The sequence below is a fragment of the Girardinichthys multiradiatus genome, chromosome 24, assembly GCF_021462225.1.
Source record: "Girardinichthys multiradiatus isolate DD_20200921_A chromosome 24, DD_fGirMul_XY1, whole genome shotgun sequence".
Lineage (NCBI taxonomy): Eukaryota > Metazoa > Chordata > Actinopteri > Cyprinodontiformes > Goodeidae > Girardinichthys > Girardinichthys multiradiatus.
In genome coordinates, this window is record NC_061816.1 from 1,956,284 (window position 1) to 1,975,717 (window position 19,434).

The window sequence follows — 19,434 nt, forward strand, 5'->3', positions numbered from 1 at the left end:
TAGAAATGCACGAAAATGAAGGGGATGATTATGATGACATGTTGTAAATAAATCACATCGAAAGCCTGAGTGTACTCATACATTGTATTTCATAAAATGACCTTACAGCAGAAAATCGAAAGAAGTTGTTGCTTAAGTGAAATGAGAAAAAGTACAATGATGAAAGTTTTTCATTAAGTATTATTCTTTTATTTTTATGATTTCAAGTATCATTCTTTTATTTTTATGATTTCAAGTATTAATCAACATTTAACTTTTAATGGTCACCGAGGGCGGCGGGACCGTATGAGTATTTCCCACAAAATATAATCTGTTTACCGTCCGTTGGTTTCTGCTCATACAGAGTATTTTTCTTATTCGTTTTTATATTAAATGTTTTTACTTGTGATAAAAGGAGGGACTGTTGGATGGGTGCGAAAACTTGTTATCACTCATGTAAAAACTTTGTGTTGCAAGGCACCTGCACTAAAAAAGTTGAAAAGCACCAAGAGAAGAGAGATGAGAGGGGAGCAGACCTGATGGTGTGGAGGAACTGTCTGTGACCAGAAGATGCCAGTGGTGGAGTTCCTGGGTTCAAGTCCTGCCTGAGCTACGACCTGGAGAGAAGATCTAGTCCTGCTGCAGAGAGTGGGTGAGGGGGCCGTGTCCCCTCCCCGGCTTCTCAGGAGGTAAATGGAGGAGGTTATGAGCTTCTAAACAACACAGGATCAATATTTTATTACACACTCTGGATCTTCTGCACTGACACACTTTCACTGCTTGGACTTGATTGCTTTTGGCTAAACTTTGATATCAGTCACTTTAAACCTGAAACTGGATTAAAATCACTGGGAATGTGGAGTTCTACTGGGAGAACAGGAACAACTTTGGACCTGAGTAGAACCTGCTGCTGCTTTCTTTCTTCGGCTTCTGGATCTTCTCAATCAAAATGCCTTCAAAGCTGGATTCAAATCTAATTTTCTTACATGGAGACTCTAAAACAGATCATCCAGATTGGTTCAACACCAACATCTGATCTGAGTTTCAGCAGCAACTTACAAAACATCTCAGCATCAGCATCTGGAGAACAACATGCTAAATTCAGATAAACTGCTGAAAGAAGTTCAACCAACCTTCAGAAACTCAACATCACAACTGAACACAAGTCTCTGAAGACAGTCAAACATCTTCAAGCAGTTCAAACCAGTTAGCATGTTCTCCTCCACATGCTAACACCAACATGTTGTGAAAGTTCTTCAGCAAACAGATCAAACTCCAAAGCTGAGCTAGAAGAACCTTGGATCTAAATGACCTCAGTTAGTGTTTCAATGCAACAAACTTTCATTTGAATCCAACATTTAAACCAATCTCATTGAGCTCATCCAGAAGTTGGAGAACCAAAGCAGCAGTTTCAGGTCTCCTCACATTTGTGTTTCCTTGGAAGTTTGTTCTAATGTTCAAATGTTTTTCATTCTTTGGGGCCTCCTGGCTCATTGCTCGGCATTTTAATTGTTACCTTGTCTCAACACATTTCATCCGTATTTTGAAATATTCACTTTGAAACATCGTGTTTGGAAACAACTGTATAAACACACATGCAACAGTAATACATAATAACAACAATACATTTATTTCCGGTTCCGCTGGCCCCGCCCCCTCTTTCCAAACACGCGGATCTCTTCCGGGTTCTTCATCCTTTGTTCCCTGTTCGTCAGCAGCCCAGAAGCGGGAGTGTTGATAAGGCTGTAAGAGAGCTGCAGCAGCAGCAGTTGATGAACTCTGGAAAGAAGTCCAGCAGCTTGAGGAACATCTGGTCAAAGAAACTGGAGGGAAGCAGGAGCTCAAACAGCAGCAGGACGCAGCAGAGGAAGAGACACCAGATGATGGATGATGTTTTCCAGCCCAGATTAGGTTTGGATGTTTCCTTCTTCATGCCAACTGTGTGGATGGTAGTTAAAGTTTAGGAGCCGTTTTCAGTCTGCTGGTGGATTATTCCTCTGAATTAGAACTCGTTGTTAGGATAGTGAAACATCAGCAAGAGCTTCTGGAGCCCAGCTCAGAAATATTAGAGTTTGAAACGACAGAGGATCATCTAACTGCGGTGAAGTGAGCCGACGATCGCTGACGGTAGAAATCAGATGCGTCCATCCATGGTGTATTACGGTAGAGGAGCGGTATGGGAGCCGCTGGAAGCACAAAGATCTGTTTGTTGGGAATGATTACAGCTGCAGGAGTTTTGAACAAACATCTCATGTTGTTTCAGTTTCAATGTTTGAGGAAGATGTTTAATGCTACTTATATGATAAGTAGTTAATCCATCAATGAATATGTTAAAATATCAATGTAATATTACAACACAGTCATTTATCTAGAGACATTTAAAGTAACCTAAAAATTAATTGATTTATAAATTAATGAATTCTGACTGAATAAAATAAAAACAGCCACATTAACAGTCTGGACTGTGAAAACATTCATCCTTTCATGTTTGGTATTACATTACCGCCATCTCCTGGTAGGTGGTGCAACCGTCTCTCTGCTATCTAAATGGAGATAATCCGTTTAAAGTAACTTCTAACACACTTCCTCAATTTGCAAAGATCATTTGTAGATGTCTTTTTCTTCCATCTCCTAAGGAGTGCTGGTGTTTGGGCTCTGGTCAAGGTAGATGTTCACCACAGGACCTTGAAAGAGCTTGAATGTGTCTTGAAATGTTGTTTTGTTCACAAACTTTTGTCTGAGCTAACGCACCCTGTTGGCAGTCAGACGTCTCGGAGTCCCTCCTGTCCTTGGTCTCCAGAAGTGATCACCCTCTATCTAACACTGACTCTTAAAGGAACGACTCTCAAACAGTTTCTAACTTTTAGCTCCTTTAATCTAAATTAGGCAGAGGAATGATTACAGAGATCAGCGCTGAGGCTCCCATGAGATTTTCTCATCTAGCTGTGGATCCACAGAAGGTCAACTCATGTTTTAATGCAGTGCAGACAACAACCATGGAGTCCAAAACACTGACATAGGTAGGAAGAAGCTGGTCAACAGTCAGAGCTTCAGCACCCTGGACAGCTCTATGACTTCAAAATAACTGATGAGCAGCTGGAAACTCTGCCTCATTTATTGGAGTCTTTGTTAAATCCAGGAATGGTTTGACTTTACCTGAGTCCAAGAAGGTCTCACTGTGAGGATCCAAAGCTCTGAAAGCTTCCATGTATTTGTGACTCTCTCTGTTCTCTAACTAACCTGGATCATTCTGACGTTTTCCATTAGATGCTAAATAAGGAACCAACTCTTAAAGTAAATATAATATATAATTAGCTGCATGAACAACTGATCAGAGTTTTGATGCCACCAGGATCAATATTCATAAAGAGAAATTAACATCTCAAACACGATACGTCACATATAGTCAGTCTCCACATGTCTATGGAACATAAAACGTCTCTTAACATTTGCATTCAACCAAGCAGCTAAAAATAATGATCAGAATCAGAGCTGCTGAGCAGCTTTCTGAGAAGGCAAAGAGGAAACAAACATGGCCGACCACAAACAAGAGCAGCTGAGCGTTTTTACACTATGATTTATTCACCTTTTATGTCTGACAATATTATTTAACTCACAGTGTTGAACTTGACAGTGTTTTCATTCATGTTATTTATTTCATAAGCAGACTGCCACTAAAAAGACATCCTTTAGTCCCGATCCATACAGAGTTGTTCCTTTTTCACAGCTTTTGTTCACTTATTGTTAAATTCTGACATCTGATCAGAAGAGATGAGATTTCTTATGAATTGCTGGAAGGTTTAAACCGTGACGACCAGAAAGCCAAAGATGCAACAGCAGCTACATTATGCAAGATCAGATGAAGCTGAGCAAAGAAAGTGAAGGTTGTTTTTTAACATATATTATATTTACATAAGTTCTGAAATAGGTTGCCTCAATAAAAACTGCTCCTCTTGGTGGATGTTTAACAGCTGGTCTTCCTTTCCAGGACCCTAAAATTAGGACTTATTTAAAATCAGATAATAAAAAGATATATTTCATAACTAAATACCATCATAAACTTTAAACAATAAAACATCTCAGGATGAGAGGAAATTATCATGGTTTTTGGGGCCAAGAATAAAAACCAAATATAATTTAAAACTGCAGCAACTAATATGAACTAATATGAACAAACTTAAATAATGTCCTTGATAAAAACTTCAGTCAGTCACCATTTCTTCTTGTTAGACTTTCCAAGAGCTCTGGAGAATAATTCAAACATGTGACTTTAATGTTTGGGCCTTTATTAGACTGATCCTGGTAGAGACGGTCAGGATATTTACTTCCTGAAACACGTGTGGATGCCTCAACACACCTTCTACACCTCAGCTGATGGAGAAAAACACTCTTTAACACACGTTAGAACCTAAAGTCAAAGTTTTTACAGATATCAGTTTAGAAGAACTTTTTATTGAGTGTTAATGTTAAACATTCCTGACACAAAACATCACCAGAGTCAAAGTCTGCCCTGGGATTTGTAGTTCTCAGACTTTGGTTTGGTTTCAGATGAAGATCGTCTGTCCAGGAAGATAAGTATCTCAGACACCGTCTCTCTCCAGACAGCCATAGACCATGAGTCCAGTTCTGATCCTCAGGTTTGGTTCTGTGTGTCTAAGTTTAACCGTTCATCTCCACATTTACTGATGTTTCACTTTGTGCTCTGCAGAAACCTCAGACTGATCATCTTTGAGACGCTGGAGAACACCATTGGTAAAATGTTTCATCTCCTACATGGATGTTGTCATGATTTGTTTCTGCATTTCTTAGAGACGTTGTCTTTCTTTTAGAGGATAGAGGACCTGTGGAGGAGGAGGAAAGGAGGAAGAGGATGCAGGTGGTGGAGAGGTTTCAGACGGCTCCTTCTGAGGAAATAGCAGCTCTCTGTGGATCCAGGCTGAGACACTTACTGAAGTTAACCTGGAGTAATTCTGTTTGGTTTCTAAGGTGAAGGTTTATCTGAGTGTAAAACTGTTTCTGGTTCTGATTTACTGTAATCGGGTCATCAGTTGGTACCAGAACCTCAATCTAAAAATGAACCTTTTTGGAAGATCTTGGTCAGACTGGAATCTTTGTGAGCAAACAGATGAACAGTTCTAGTGGTTCTGGATGGAAACATGTCAAACCACCAAACTAACTGATGGTTCTGTCTTCTCCACAGACCTCATTGCTTCAGTCCAAACTAGATCAGGTCTTTGATCTGATTGTTCGTCCTCCTCCGTCTCCATCTGGACAATCGTCTCGTCGTTGGACGCCGATCTATGAGATGAACTTTCCTGACCTCTGTGTGTATTAGAGACTCAACAGGATGACCTGGATCATTATCATTATTATCTGATGTTGTGTTCAAGGAACAGAGGACAGAACAACTGAGGACTGGAAACATGTAGCATGAGTCATGTTTTGTGTTCATAGAAGAAGTTTTTCTCAGTGGCTGTTTTGTTCCTCTGAGAAAGATTTAGTTTTGTGTTGATCTCAGTATTTCCCAGTTTTATGTTTCATTTTGTTCTGATTCTTGAAGTGTGATTGTCAAAAAGAAAACTTTATTTAAATCATGTTGAACTAATTCAACTTTAACTGTCCTTTTATTTAGTTTTGTCTCTAAACTTTAAACCAACTTTTTATTATTCTGAAACATTGCTGATAAACTGTTGGAGATGATGACCTCAGAGTGGAAAGTTTGAACCATGTTTCATGTATCATGTGTGACCTGGTAGATCAAGGTGTTGGTTAGTATGAACTGCATGGGCTTCATCTAAAACCAACTGTGTCAGGGTTTAAACGCAGCAAACTGGAGGAAGGACAGACAGGGTATGAAACACAGAAAACATCTGATTCATGGAGACACTGATCAAGAATGATCATATCTGTGCAGCGTCCCAACTCAGTTACCTTCTGCTACAACTAATCTGTCCACTAGAGGGAGCACAGATACTTCCACAAGTTCTGCTTCAAACTTAAAGATGAAATAACTGCATTCAGTGTTATTTGACTACTTTGTTAAATCTTTGAATAAAGAAATGTCTGTTTTTATTTCCTTGTTTTCCTTCAAATAGTTTTAAGAAGCAACGTCCAGCTTTCTGACTCAATAACTCATTTTATTAAGAATTGGAGGATAAAGAAACCAAACACTGACAAACACATTTAACACGACTAAAACAAGATGAAATGCTGAAGGAAAGAACTCAGTGTGTCATGTTCATTTTTCATGATGTGTTTTTAATCAAATATTTAGACTGAAAATAAAACAAGTCAAATAAAACAACAGCAACAAATTTCCACCCACTGCTCTAAAAGTGAGAGCTGTAAAAAACGACAGCATGAATAAAAGCAAATAAAAACAGAAGGTTACAGTAAACACACATAAAATGATTCCTTGGCTGCTGATATAGAAATGACCTGTTACTGGATACAAATTCACATTTACCTTCAGAAAGTTCAACCATGTTTTCCAGCTGGAGCCAAACACTGTTGAGCTGGATGTCACCTGTGCTGAAAGCCAGCAGATAACCAAACCCCAGCATGATTTCAATGTGTGAGAACATAATAGAAGGGGAGGAAGGGAGGGAATAAAGCTCAGACAGCATGGGATCAAAGTCTGTGGTGACATAAACTTCAGTCCAACTGTGGAAATAAAAAGATAAAAGTCCAGAAAAAGACAGAAAACATGAATGAGCCAACAGCTCAGTGTGATAGACTAAAGTACTGAGAACATCTAGTGTCCTAGTTCAAGTCCTCAACTGACCAAAGAGCTTCTATTAATAGATCTTTACCATACATTATCTTCAACTTGACATTAGTTAGTAAAGTTGAAAGAAAATTCACATTAGTTGATAAACCAGCTGCTGTCAGCTCCATCCTTCACATTGAGCCAATAGGTCAGAGGTCATGGCTGAAAGGCTATAGGATACAACAGTAAAGTGTCTGGTTGGATAGCTCAAGGTGTTTGATCAGAGATCAGCAACATGGAGGTCAAGGGATCAAGACTAAGAAGATCCATGTTTTTAAAAACCAAAACTGAATAATTTCAGAGAACTTTGAACAATATTTCAAAGAGTTGAACCAGTGTGAGTCAATAGCTCAACATGATGGACCGTAGGGTGGAGATTCAAGAAGATTTGGGTTTAACTTCTCATCAGGAACCATTTAGGAGCTGATTTGTTGTAAAGAACCTCAGAGTCTGTATTTTGAGTTCAGGGATGAAAGTGAAAAGTTGAAAAGCACCAAGAGAAGAGAGATGAGAGGAGACCAGACCTGATGGTGTGGAGGAACTGTCTGTGACTAGAAGTTGTCAGTGGTGGAGTGCATGGGTTCAAGTCCTGCCTGAGTTACAACCTGGAGAGAAGATCTAGTCCTGCATAATGGTTTGCCCAAGATGTAGAGAGAGCTCTTAGGTGTTGCCAAGGTCTGGCATTCAAAGCACATCTAGAAGTTGAACCAGTTGGCCCTTACTGGTTCATCAAAAACCTGTCCCATTGTAGTGGGTAAGGGATTAAGTTCGTGTCTCCTCCCTGTCTTCCAGAGAGATGAATGGTGGGTGTTATACATCTGGAAACCTTTTAACTGGATCTAACAACCATTTCACATACTTTACATTTATTACACAGTTAAGATAGAATTTTTATGACAACAAATAGAGGGCTGCTAACTTACTGATAGGATAGGATAGGATAGGATGTTGACAAATTAGTATGTTTTGAATGACCAACAGCTGTATTTTATTGTTGATCGACCGTTTAACGAACAGCACACTACACTAAAATAAATTTTTGTTTGTTGAGGGTTAGGGTTAGGGTTAGGGTTAAATAAGACATACTTGTTGTAGGGACCTTGCAAACATGACACTACATAATTGAACACAGATGGAGGAGGAATAACTAGCAGCAGAACTTGCTGTTGTAAAACTAGGTGTGATAGAAGTAGGAGCAAGAAGGAATGCACACATATAAAACATATGTGTGCATCTAGATATAATGGGTGTGTTAAGTTGTTTTAGAGAGAATGATTGACAATGTTAAGCACAAACAGCATGTATGATTTTTTTTCTATATCTTTCAGGGATTAGAGAGTATATAACAGCTAAGCTTTATTAGGATGATCCAGGCCTAGTTGTGGTGGAGATTTGAACCAGACGCTGCACCACTGGTGACTTACGGTCGCGAACAGTCCACACCACAAGACCCTTCACACATTATTATTTACAGAGAGCACATTAGTACATAGATTCAGCTGGGGCAGGATGTGGTCACCCTATGTCCAGTCGTAATCTTTCAGGTCAGCTGCCCTGAAGGTTAAAGTCCTCTAAAATGGTGGGGATGATGATACATCCCCTCCCTAACCTGTCGTCCTGGCTCCCCCTTGCCGTAGCATCATAGGTGTACCTACATAATCTGCCATGACACTAATTGTTGGGCTTTTGGTTTTTCTTTTGCTGAATGTTGGATCACTGAGTTTGAATTTGTTTATGAAGGACTGGAGGTGGCAGGGTTTGAACCCAGGATCATCGGGTCCACAGCACAGCGCCTCAAATGACATGACCAACCAACCAGCTGAGAAGCAAAGAGATCTAGTTCTGTATAAAAAACAAATGTTTCTCCATAAATGTTCTGTTACTCAGAGTCATCAACAGCAAAAAGAAGATAGAGATCTTCCAAGCAGCAGTTCTGGTGACCAGATTAAAGCAGAAATTAAAGTAGATGACTATGGAACCGCAGAATCCAGCAGGAACCCAGATCTAAATACTCATGGAGGCACTTCCAACTATTCAGAGACTGAAGACAGTGAAGATGATGAAGAGGATGATGTGAAGCATCATAAATCTGAGCTTAAACACTTATCAGACTCTGAAACTGAAGACAGTGAGGATGATTGGAAGGAGAGCAGGACTTCAGGATCAGGCAGAAACACTGTCAACAAATCTTTGAGCTGCTCTGAGTGTGGGGGGAAATTTGCTAACAGACGCTCTCTTCAGAGTCACATGAAATGTCATCCAAGATTAACGTCTTCAGATTGTTCTGGTAGTGAGACATGTTTCAGAGAAAAGAAAAACATAGATTCGTATATAATGGATTCACTGACAAAAGTCCAGACGAGTAGTAAAAATTTTAACTGTGGTGAGTGTGGGGAAACTTTTAACAGGAAACAAAAACTAAGCATACACATGGAAATCCACACAGCAAACAAACCCTTTGGATGTGATGTTTGTGGGAAAAGATTTAACCAAAAAACAACTTTAAAGCACCATATAAAAACTCACACATGGGAGAAATCCTTTGGTTGTGATGCATGTGGAAAAAGATTTGCATTGAAACCAGTTTTAAGCAGACACATCAATATCCACACAGAAGTCAAACCCTTTGGTTGTGATTTATGTGGAAAAAGATTTTTCTCCAAGTCAAATTTAAACAACCACATGGGAAGCCACACAGGAGTGAAACCTAAAAACTTTACCTTTTATGTCAGGTCTAAACCAACACACTAGAATTTACAGAAGACAAAAATTGATGATGGTCAGAGGGTTCGATGGTGCCGATTGTATGGCAGCCTCGCTTTTGTTAGTCGGATGCAGGGCAGCTGTGGTTACAATGTAGCTTACCACTGTCAGTGTGTTAATGTGTGTATGAACAGGTGTGGTTGCTGTTGTTGTATGTGCAAAATGTCTTGGTGGACACACAAATGTCCTCACCAAAACTGGTTTATGATGTCATTGTGTCAATGAGTTTGTTGAGGTCAGTGGCTGTAGCTTAAAAAAACCCTCCAATCGATGCATTCAAAACAGGCTGGTACCTTCTGCTTTAATTCCTCTGTCCACTTCTTTATAGTCCTTACCGCAGGCTTACAAGTTCTTCATTTCTGTTGGTTTGTGTGAGCTGAAGCAGATGGTGTTCAGAGTCCTGAAGCTGTTCAGGGCACAGGGCAGTAGGTATCCTTTCAAACTGTGTATCAGTGGTCAAGAGTGTTAGCATCTCTGGTTGAGCTCTCTGTTTTTAGGAAGTTCATAAGTGAGATTTGTGCTGTAAAATATTGGAGAACAATGATGGGGGAGTCTTGGTGTTGGTTCTTCCACATCTGTAATTAGGTCAGTCCGCTAAGGGCGGCATATCTGTGGAAATCCCAGTTTCTTATGCTGAGGAAGAGCATCTCGCTCGTTTAGTTTGCCAAGTAGCGGATATTCGCCAGGTAGATACACGAAAGCAGAGCTTGCAGTCCTGTCAGAGCTTGACAAGCATACCTGCACATTTCCCAGTCTGGTTCTCCAGTACTTCCCACAAAGAGCAACTGCACTTCCAACCAGGATTTCAAAATAATCTCTGAATGGGTGGAAACCAGAGAAGAGTTACTCAGAGAGGACTGACTGATTCTTAGGAGTTGCTGTCTGGTTGGAAGTACCTGTAGCACAACTGCAAAGTACAGTACAAATACAGGAAAAAAACAAAAGTACAGAGACGGCCATGTATAGCGCCATCTTGGATCTAGCTAATTCCACAATGCTCTGGGTTGGGTCCTAGTTGTGCTTCAAGTGTGTTGATCTTTTTTTGCTAGAGATCATACATCTATTGTGGTCGATGAAAAAGATGGATTAAATCCCCGAACACCTGACAAACTCCCCATCCCCACCAAACCCTCTCCCCTCCTTTGGTGCAATGACACTGGTTCCTTGTTAGCTCTTTGGGTCGCAGTTTGGGTGTTTGAGCTTTTGAGTTGTCCTTGTAAACAACTGTGACTTTGTTATGGTGATACATTGCATTAAAGTCCACAAGAATATTATCAACCAGAAAACAAGGTCAAAAATCCTAAAGAATAACAAAACTTGTCATGTAATAAGTTGCTATCTTGTGTCATACTATTCTAGAATTTCGTTAAATTATTATAGAATTGAGTTTCATTCTAGAAATCTATGTTTGTTATGGATCATATACATATTGTTTGATATATTGTCGCCTCTGGCTGCTCATCTCTCACATTGTTGTGCCTCAGCTTGGGATGAAACGTGGACTTAGACCTTTCTTCGCTTCTGTTCATCAGAATGGTCCACATAAGAGGTTGTGTCTGGGCAGAGAAAATTAGTTTAGGATAAAACAACCTAAATATTGTTAACTTCATGGTGTTTAGCTTTTGTTTGTGGTGGTATAAGGCAACCTTTTGATGCTAATGTGAACATACTTCTAAGCCTTAAGGCTAGTCTCATTTGTTCTGTGTTGTTTTAAAGCTGAGACAAACTTTATTTCAATTATATGTTTAAACACTGGCGGTTCAGTAATGGAATTTGCTCCATTTGCTTTTATCTGTGCTTTTCCTTAATCTCTTTGAACTAACCTACTAAAAATGTGTTCGAATATTGCTTAAAACCTGCTAAAGGCTGCCTCTGCTAGCAGCTAACATGCTAATACGTCTGCTAATATTACACGGTAGACAGCTTTGTTTACAACATAGCTTGCTTCATTCATTCCATACTTGTTAGATAACGTGCCATCAGAGCTTGTATACACATTAAATACCATTAGTACAAATATTAACGTATGGGTAAAACTTATACAACTGTTGAATGAGCTACTTTCTTTGTAATAGGATTTGGTAACTCGGATGTGGTACCACCATATTTCCCTGTTTGTCCATTAGCTGTGCGCCCCCTGGCACTTTTAAATAAAGGTTTGCACCACCATTTTAAGCGTTAATAATGTAGTTTAACCATGTGCTGAGGAAGAATTGTATAACATTGAAAATCAGTTGTCCAAATTGGTTGTTTTCTAATTTGAGAATTCATTCTTTAAAAAACATTTTATTAAAATAATGTGTAATGCCTGGTTCACACTGAAGGGTTTTCAAATGATCAGCTGATTTTCAAAACCAAAGACCCCATATGTGACGATACAAAATTGTAGGTATAACAGGTACGGTCCTACAACGTGTGATTCCAAGCTCAACACACCACTAACAAACACATTTCACTCACAAGTATTCAGATTTCAGACTGGAAATTTCACAAACCCTCTTGAGATCAAACGTGAGTTCAGAGTAATTCCCTTCCGTTTTTAATCTCACCTCACTTTCTGATTGGCTACACGTCACATTCAACAAGGCTGCATGCTTGTATGTCCTCAGGGAAATACCCCACAGAGTAGGAAATCTTGGCAAGACGATCCAACATGTGGAATATCTCTGATTTGAGTTTGGGGCAGTCCTGACATCCTTCCAAGCAGACTAGATCACTCTTAACCCACCACACACGGCATGATTATCTCATAAAATGTTCTTGATAGCCAGCACGATGATCGGGCATGTCGGAAGATCGGGGTGAAAATCGTCATAAAATCATGCCGTGTGAACCAGGATTTGTATTGTGACTGGTTGTTTAAACACATACCAGTTGTTTTCCTTAATTACTTTTAAAACTAATTTGATTCCTTAACGCCAGTGACTGTCCACTGTCTCTACATGCTAATCCAGGAGGAGTGATTGCTACAAATCTCTGACTCGATGCAATCTGCTGGGTTTCCTTAGACAGAAAAACTTTTTATCCAATTTGAATAAATAACTGAATCTGACTGCACTGTTCAATGATTAGGATTAATTGGAATGTATGTACCTGACTTTTAGTGCCTTGAGACGACATGTGTTGTAAATTGGCGCTATTTAAATAAACTGAATTGAATTGAATTAAAGGAGAGAAAATCACCAAATAAAGTTGTAATTTTTGTGAGGGGGCATGGCTTAGTTGATACCATCAATCAACCATGCTAATAATATGTTAAGGAGACTTCACTGATGAATCACACAAAATTAGGTGTGGATCCGATGATGTATGAGGTAGATAAAGCAGTTGTAAGAAAATTGTGAATATGATGAGGTGCTTAACAGGATCAGATTGGGGGGCAGATAAAACTGTTCTAAGAACGATATATATCGCTCTGATAAGATCAATATTGGATTATGGATCTGTAGTATATAAACTGGCTGCAAAAACAGTCAGTCAGTCAGTCATTTTCTACCGCTTATTCCATAGTGGGTCGCGGGGGAGCTGGTGCCTATCTCCAGCAGTCTATGGGCGAGAGGCAGGGTACACCCTGGACAGATCGCCAGTCCATCGCAGGGAAACACACAAACAACCATGCACACACTCATTCATACACCTAAGGTCAATTTAGAGAGACCAATTAACCTAACAGGCATGTCTTTGGACTGTGGGAGGAAGCCGGAGTACCCAGTGAGAACCCACGCATGCACGGGGAGAACATGCAAACTCCATGCAGAAAGACCCCAGGCCGGGAATCGAACCCAGGACCTTCTTGCTGCAAGGCAACAGTGCTACCAACTGCAACTACCAAATGTTAAGGAGACTTCACTGATGAATCACACAAAATTAGGTGTGGATCCGATGCTGTATGAGGTAGATAAAGCAGTTGTAAGAAAATTGTGAATATGATGAGGTGCTTAACAGGATCAGATTGGGGGGCAGATAAAACTGTTCTAAGAACGATATATATCGCTCTGATAAGATCAATATTGAATTATGGATCTGTAGTATATAAACTGGCTGCAAAAACAATGATTCATAAATTAGAGATAATTCAGAATCAAGTGAGATTATGTTGTGGGGCTATGAGAACCTCTCCAAATGTGGCTGTACAGGTGGAAATAGGAGAGCTCCCTTTGCATCTAAGATATAAACAAGTTATGATGAATTATTGGGCAAATTTGCAAGGACATAAGGCAGAAAGACATCCAACAGTTAAAACTTTACAGCCGTGCTGGGAAAATCGAAACGCAAAAGTAGACTGTTTTGCTTGGGCAGCAAACATGTGGTAATCAAATGGGATTACAAGGGAAGAGATATAGCATTGCTGTACCCTATTCAGTTACATCTTATTGGTTGTTTCCTGGCATTAATGTTGATCTAGATATCCATAAAGAAATGCAGATTTATAAAGATAAGAGGAATTGGATAGATATAGTACATCATAGATTTGAGAACACATACAGATCATTTTTTGTAATATATACAGATGGTTCTAAGGATTCAGAGTCCGGTAAAACAGGATTTGCATATTTTATTCCTGATCTAAACATATCATTGAAGCAAAGAACATCAGATCATTTAGCTGTCTTTACAGTTGAAATGATTGCAATTCTGATGGCGTTACAATGGGTAGAACAAAACAGAATAGAAAGACTTCTTATCTGCTCAGATTCACTGTCCTCCTTGATGTCGATTATGGGTTTCTCATCCAAAAGCCATATAGATTTAGTATATGAAATTTATGACATTTTATTTAGACTTATACAATTTCATTTAATAGTTAAGTTCATGTGGGTTCCTGCTCATAAAGAAATAGAAGGTAATGAAGTTGCAGATCGTTTAGCCAAACAGTCTTTAAATCAAGATAGAATTATGGAAATTGCATTTAGTAAATCTGAAATAAAATCTGTTTTTAAGAACAAAGAATGGCAGCAGCTTTGGGATGAGGGAACCAAAGGACAACATCTATTTCAAATACAAAAATTGGTAGGTAAAATGGAAGTAATTGGAGAATATCGTAAAGAACAGGCAGTCATAACAAGATTACGATTAGGACATACACGATTCAATAAAACTTTACATATCTTGGGTAAACATCCAACAGGCAGATGTGATTGTGGAATGGATTTGAAAACAGTAGAGCATTTTGTAATTCAGTGTGAAAAATATAGGATGAGTAGAGAAAAATTAAAGCAAGAATTGAGGAAGTATGATATAGAAGCATTGAGAGTAAATACAGTACTAGCTAAACAGCAGCATCTGTCTTTCAGTTCAAAGTCGCTCATATTTTTATCATCAATCAAATTCATTATTAAACTAATGTAAAGGATTGTAGTGTGTAATTACCGTCTGCGACCACAGGAGGGCGGTATCAAGACCGAGTTTAGGGCTAAAATAATTAAAATCTTAACTTTTGTTTAGTGCAGTTGTGTAATATTTGCACTTTACTGAAAATGTTTTATTATTTTTATAAATTAGATGTTTCTGCCCTGCGTAATGCCCTGATTGCAGCATTTATTTTTCTGTATAAAATAATAATAATAATGTTTGTAGTTTTTTCAGGCCTTAATTATCAGAATTAACAATGGTTAATCTTTCTGGGATGATTTTTGCTGAAGTAAATTTAAAAGGATTTTTTTCAATTCAGTTTTTATCAAAAGTAGTATAAATTATTATTATGTGTATCTCTATATGTGTCTCTATGATTATTAATGAATCTCCATCTCTAATAACATACATGTATAAAATATGTAGATTGTTATTTACAGGGTTATATCAATAGATGTAATCAGAAAGTATTTAATGAAAAATATAAAGTTTAACCGTTTTGTTTCATTATAACTAGTCACTGCCCTCTGGTGGTGATGTGTTGTAACTACAGATATTCATCATATTTATTGTTCAACAGGATGGATTGTTTTTCTTTCTTTGTTATAATTTTAACGTTTATGAAGTGAGATAAAATTAGCTTAAATTAATGTTGTTAAACATGAATAAGATTCACTGCAGGGTTTAATTCAGTCTGAACATAAACACATCCTGTTAATACAGAGTTTAACACAGCAGCTGATATGTAGTGATTATCTCTGGTTCTAATTTACTCTCAGAGCAATAATAGACAACAGCAGAAACCCTCTTCTCAGCCTTCTGGCTGGTTAGAAGAGTAGCTGCAGCAATAGTTGGAGTCTCTGCTCGCTGTACTCAAGAATGGAGCAGCTGAGAAGATCTTTTGTCATTAGAGCATTCAGACTTTTTTACTCTCTTTGATACAACAAATGTAATTTCCAATGTAAATATATAAATATATATAATACAGATAAATACAGTTACCGGTGATTTATTTTGAAATAACTAACAGGAAATGCTAACTATATATTACCTGTGTAACTTTACTTTGCTTGTAGTTACACACTGTGTCCACTAGAGGGTCTAACTGAGCAGCTAGCTGGTTTCTAGCTCCTGATTGGCTGATGAAGCCATTGTTGATCTGTTGCTGCTTCTACTTTTATTTCCTAACTCCTCTTCCTCCTTTAGCATGAAATCAATGTTTTCTCAGTAAGTGTGAATTAGAAGCAGCTCTACAGAGTTTTCACTTGAAAGTTAGTCAAATATTTATGAAATGTTAAATTATCAAGACGTTTTTCACGACAACCGGACGTAGCGTCTACTGGTACTGGGTCACTTCCTGTTTTTGCGGGTCTCAGACATAATAAGGAAAAATGGCTCTTAATTTCTCAACAAGGTTGCTGAATTTGCCAGCCTTTTCATTCGCTGATGCGGAGACAATCGCAGTGGTGAATTCATGAACAAATAAACTGGACAAGGGGTGTAAGTTCCTCCATGAAGAAAATATCCACAGCTATCAAGCTAAGAAAAGACAGAGCTTAGCGAACTAACTGCTAGCTACAACATACAGGTCCTTCTCAAAATATTAGCATATTGTGATAAAGTTCATTATTTTCCATAATGTCATGATGAAAATTTTATATTCATATATTTTAGATTCATTGCACACTAACTGAAATATTTCAGGTCTTTTATTGTCTTAATACGGATGATTTTGGCATACAGCTCATGAAAACCCAAAATTCCTATCTCACAAAATTAACATATTTCATCCGACCAATAAAAGAAAAGTGTTTTTAATACAAAAAACGTCAACCTTCAAATAATCATGTACAGTTATGCACTCAATACTTGGTCGGGAATCATTTGGCAGAAATGACTGCTTCAATGCAGCGTGGCATGGAGAGTTGGCAGGCCAATTGAGCACAGTGATACCATGGTCAGTAAACCATTTACCAGTGGTTTTGGCACTGTGAGCAGGTGCCAGGTCGTGCTGAAAAATGAAATGTTCATCTCCATAAAGCTTTTCAGCAGATGGAAGCATGAAGTGCTCCAAAATCTCCTGATAGCTAGCTGCATTGACCCTGCCCTTGATAAAACACAGTGGACCAACACCAGCAGCTGACACGGCACCCCAGACCATTACTGACTGTAAAGTCCCAGCAACAATTAATTTGTCGTTCTTATTTAGACGTTTAATACATTAAGTTCAACTACAGTTCAAGTAGTACAGTTGCTGTTTCTAAACTGCCATCAAAATAAAAGACAGTAATTGTTGGTCCTTCAACTGTATTAATTGAACACCGCATGTTAACAACAATCAGTAAGAAGGTGACCTCTTCTACAGTTAATCTGTGATCAGAATAAATGTTCCTCAGTGAAGAAAATGAGATTTTCTCATCTAGCTGTGGATCCACAGAAGGTCAACTCATGTTTTAATGCAGTGCAGACAACAACCATGGAGTCCAAAACACTGACATAGGTAGGAAGAAGCTGGTCAACAGTCAGAGCTTCAGCACCCTGGACAGCTCTATGACTTCAAAATAACTGATGAGCAGCTGGAAACTCTGCCTCATTTATTGGAGTCTTTGTTAAATCCAGGAATGGTTTGACTTTACCTGAGTCCAAGAAGGTCTCACTGTGAGGATCCAAAGCTCTGAAAGCTTCCATGTATTTGTGACTCTCTCTGTTCTCTAACTAACCTGGATCATTCTGACGTTTTCCATTAGATGCCAAATAAGGAACCAACTCTTAAAGTAAATATAATGTATAATTAGCTGCATGAACAACTGATCAGAGTTTTGATGACACCAGGATCAATATTCATAAAGAGAAATTAACATCTCAAACACGATACGTCACATATAGTCAGTCTCCACATGTCTATGGAACATAAAACATCTCTTAACATTTGCATTCAACCAAGCAGCTAAAAATAATGATCAGAATCAGAGCTGCTGAGCAGCTTTCTGAGAAGGCAAAGAGGAAACAAACATGGCCGACCACAAACAAGAGCAGCTGAGCGTTTTTACACTATGATTTATTCACCTTTTATGTCTGACAATATTATTTAACTCACAGTGTTGAACTTGACAGTGTTTTCATTCATGTTATTTATTTCATAAGCAGACTGCCACTAAAAAGACATCCTTTAGTCCCGATCCATACAGAGTTGTTCCTTTTTCACAGCTTTTGTTCACTTATTGTTAAATTCTGACATCTGATCAGAAGAGATGAGATTTCTTATGAATTGCTGGAAGGTTTAAACCGTGACGACCAGAAAGCCAAAGATGCAACAGCAGCTACATTATGCAAGATCAGATGAAGCTGAGCAAAGAAAGTGAAGGTTGTTTTTTAACATATATTATATTTACATAAGTTCTTAAATAGGTTGTCTCAATAAAAACTGCTCCTCTTGGTGGATGTTTAACAGCTGGTCTTCCTTTCCAGGACCCTAAAATTAGGACTTATTTAAAATCAGATAATAAAAAGATATATTTCATAACTAAATACCATCATAAACTTTAAACAATAAAACATCTCAGGATGAGAGGAAATTATCATGGTTTTTGGGGCCAAGAAAAAACAAAATATAAATTAAAACTGCAGCAACTAATATTAACTAATATAAACAAACTTAAATAATGTCCTTGATAAAAACTTCATTCACCATTTCTTCTTGTTAGACTTTCCAAGAGCTCTGGAGAATAATTCAAACATGTGACTTTAATGTTTGGGCCTTTATTAGACTGATCCTGGTAGAGACGGTCAGGATATTTACTTCCTGAAACACGTATGGACGCCTCAACACACCTTCTACACCTCAGCTGATGGAGAAAAACACTCTTTAACACACGTTAGAACCTAAAGTCAAAGTTTTTACAGATATCAGTTTAGAAGAACTTTTTATTGAGTGTTAATGTTAAGCATTCCTGACACAAAACATCACCAGAGTCAAAGTCTGCCCTGGGATTTGTAGTTCTCAGACTTTGGTTTGGTTTCAGATGAAGATCGTCTGTCCAGGAAGATAAGTATCTCAGACACCGTCTCTTTCCAGACAGCCATAGAATAGTTTTAAGAAGCAACGTCCAGCTTTCTGACTCAATAACTCATTTTATTAAGAATTGGAGGATAAAGAAACCAAACACTGACAAATACATTTAACACGACTAAAACAAGATGAAATGCTGAAGGAAAGAATTCAGTGTGTCATGTTCATTTTTCATGATGTGTTTTTAATCAAATATTTAGACTGAAAATAAAACAAGTCAAATAACACAACAGCAACAAATTTCCACCCACTGCTCTAAAAGTGAGAGCTGTAAAAAACGACAGCATGAATAAAAGCAAATAAAAACAGAAGGTTACAGTAAACACACATAAAATGATTCCTTGGCTGCTGATATAGAAATGACCTGTTACTGGATACAAATTCACATTTACCTTCAGAAAGTTCAACCATGTTTTCCAGCTGGAGCCAAACACTGTTGAGCTGGATGTCACCTGTGCTGAAAGCCAGCAGATAACCAAACCCCAGCATGATTTCAATGTGT

General features: G+C 38.3%; 4 protein-coding genes across 10 annotated transcripts in view; 3 read left to right on the forward strand and 1 right to left on the reverse strand.

The window, feature by feature from the left end:
- Window positions 1-19,434, forward strand: part of LOC124861391 (NACHT, LRR and PYD domains-containing protein 3-like) — a 923,911-nt gene that overhangs the window by 579,491 nt on the left and 324,986 nt on the right. The gene's annotated exons all lie outside the window — the stretch shown is intronic.
- Window positions 1-19,434, reverse strand: part of LOC124861426 (gastrula zinc finger protein XlCGF57.1-like) — a 1,067,819-nt gene that overhangs the window by 187,680 nt on the left and 860,705 nt on the right. The gene's annotated exons all lie outside the window — the stretch shown is intronic.
- The window catches only part of LOC124861475, a 337,361-nt gene that overhangs the window by 164,261 nt on the left and 153,666 nt on the right, over window positions 1-19,434 (forward strand). The gene's annotated exons all lie outside the window — the stretch shown is intronic.
- LOC124861507 (protein EFR3 homolog B-like) lies at window positions 1,864-5,337 on the forward strand. Of its 3 annotated transcripts, none has more exons than XR_007036629.1 (4): window positions 1,864-1,890; window positions 4,688-4,731; window positions 4,809-4,965; window positions 5,180-5,337. XR_007036629.1 is itself a non-coding variant. In XM_047355311.1 (4 exons), exons 1-4 carry the CDS (start codon window positions 4,594-4,596, stop codon window positions 5,202-5,204), a joined length of 249 nt encoding a protein of 82 aa, XP_047211267.1. In that variant the 5' UTR covers window positions 4,356-4,593; the 3' UTR covers window positions 5,205-5,337. The 3 variants fall into 3 exon arrangements, 1 of the variants encoding a protein (XP_047211267.1); XM_047355311.1 differs by lacking the exon at window positions 1,864-1,890 and adding an exon at window positions 4,356-4,616; XR_007036628.1 differs by lacking the exon at window positions 1,864-1,890 and having other exon boundaries at window positions 4,369-4,731; window positions 4,809-4,932.

Bases quoted from the DNA above. Each gene is read 5' to 3' on its own strand.
- LOC124861507 (XM_047355311.1), top strand. From the start codon at position 4,594: ATGAGTCCAGTTCTGATCCTCAG. The intron at 4,617-4,687 runs GTTTGGTTCTGT...TGTGCTCTGCAG, and splicing joins AGTCCAGTTCTGATCCTCAG to AAACCTCAGACTGATCATCT. The intron at 4,966-5,179 runs GTGAAGGTTTAT...TCTTCTCCACAG, and splicing joins AATTCTGTTTGGTTTCTAAG to ACCTCATTGCTTCAGTCCAA.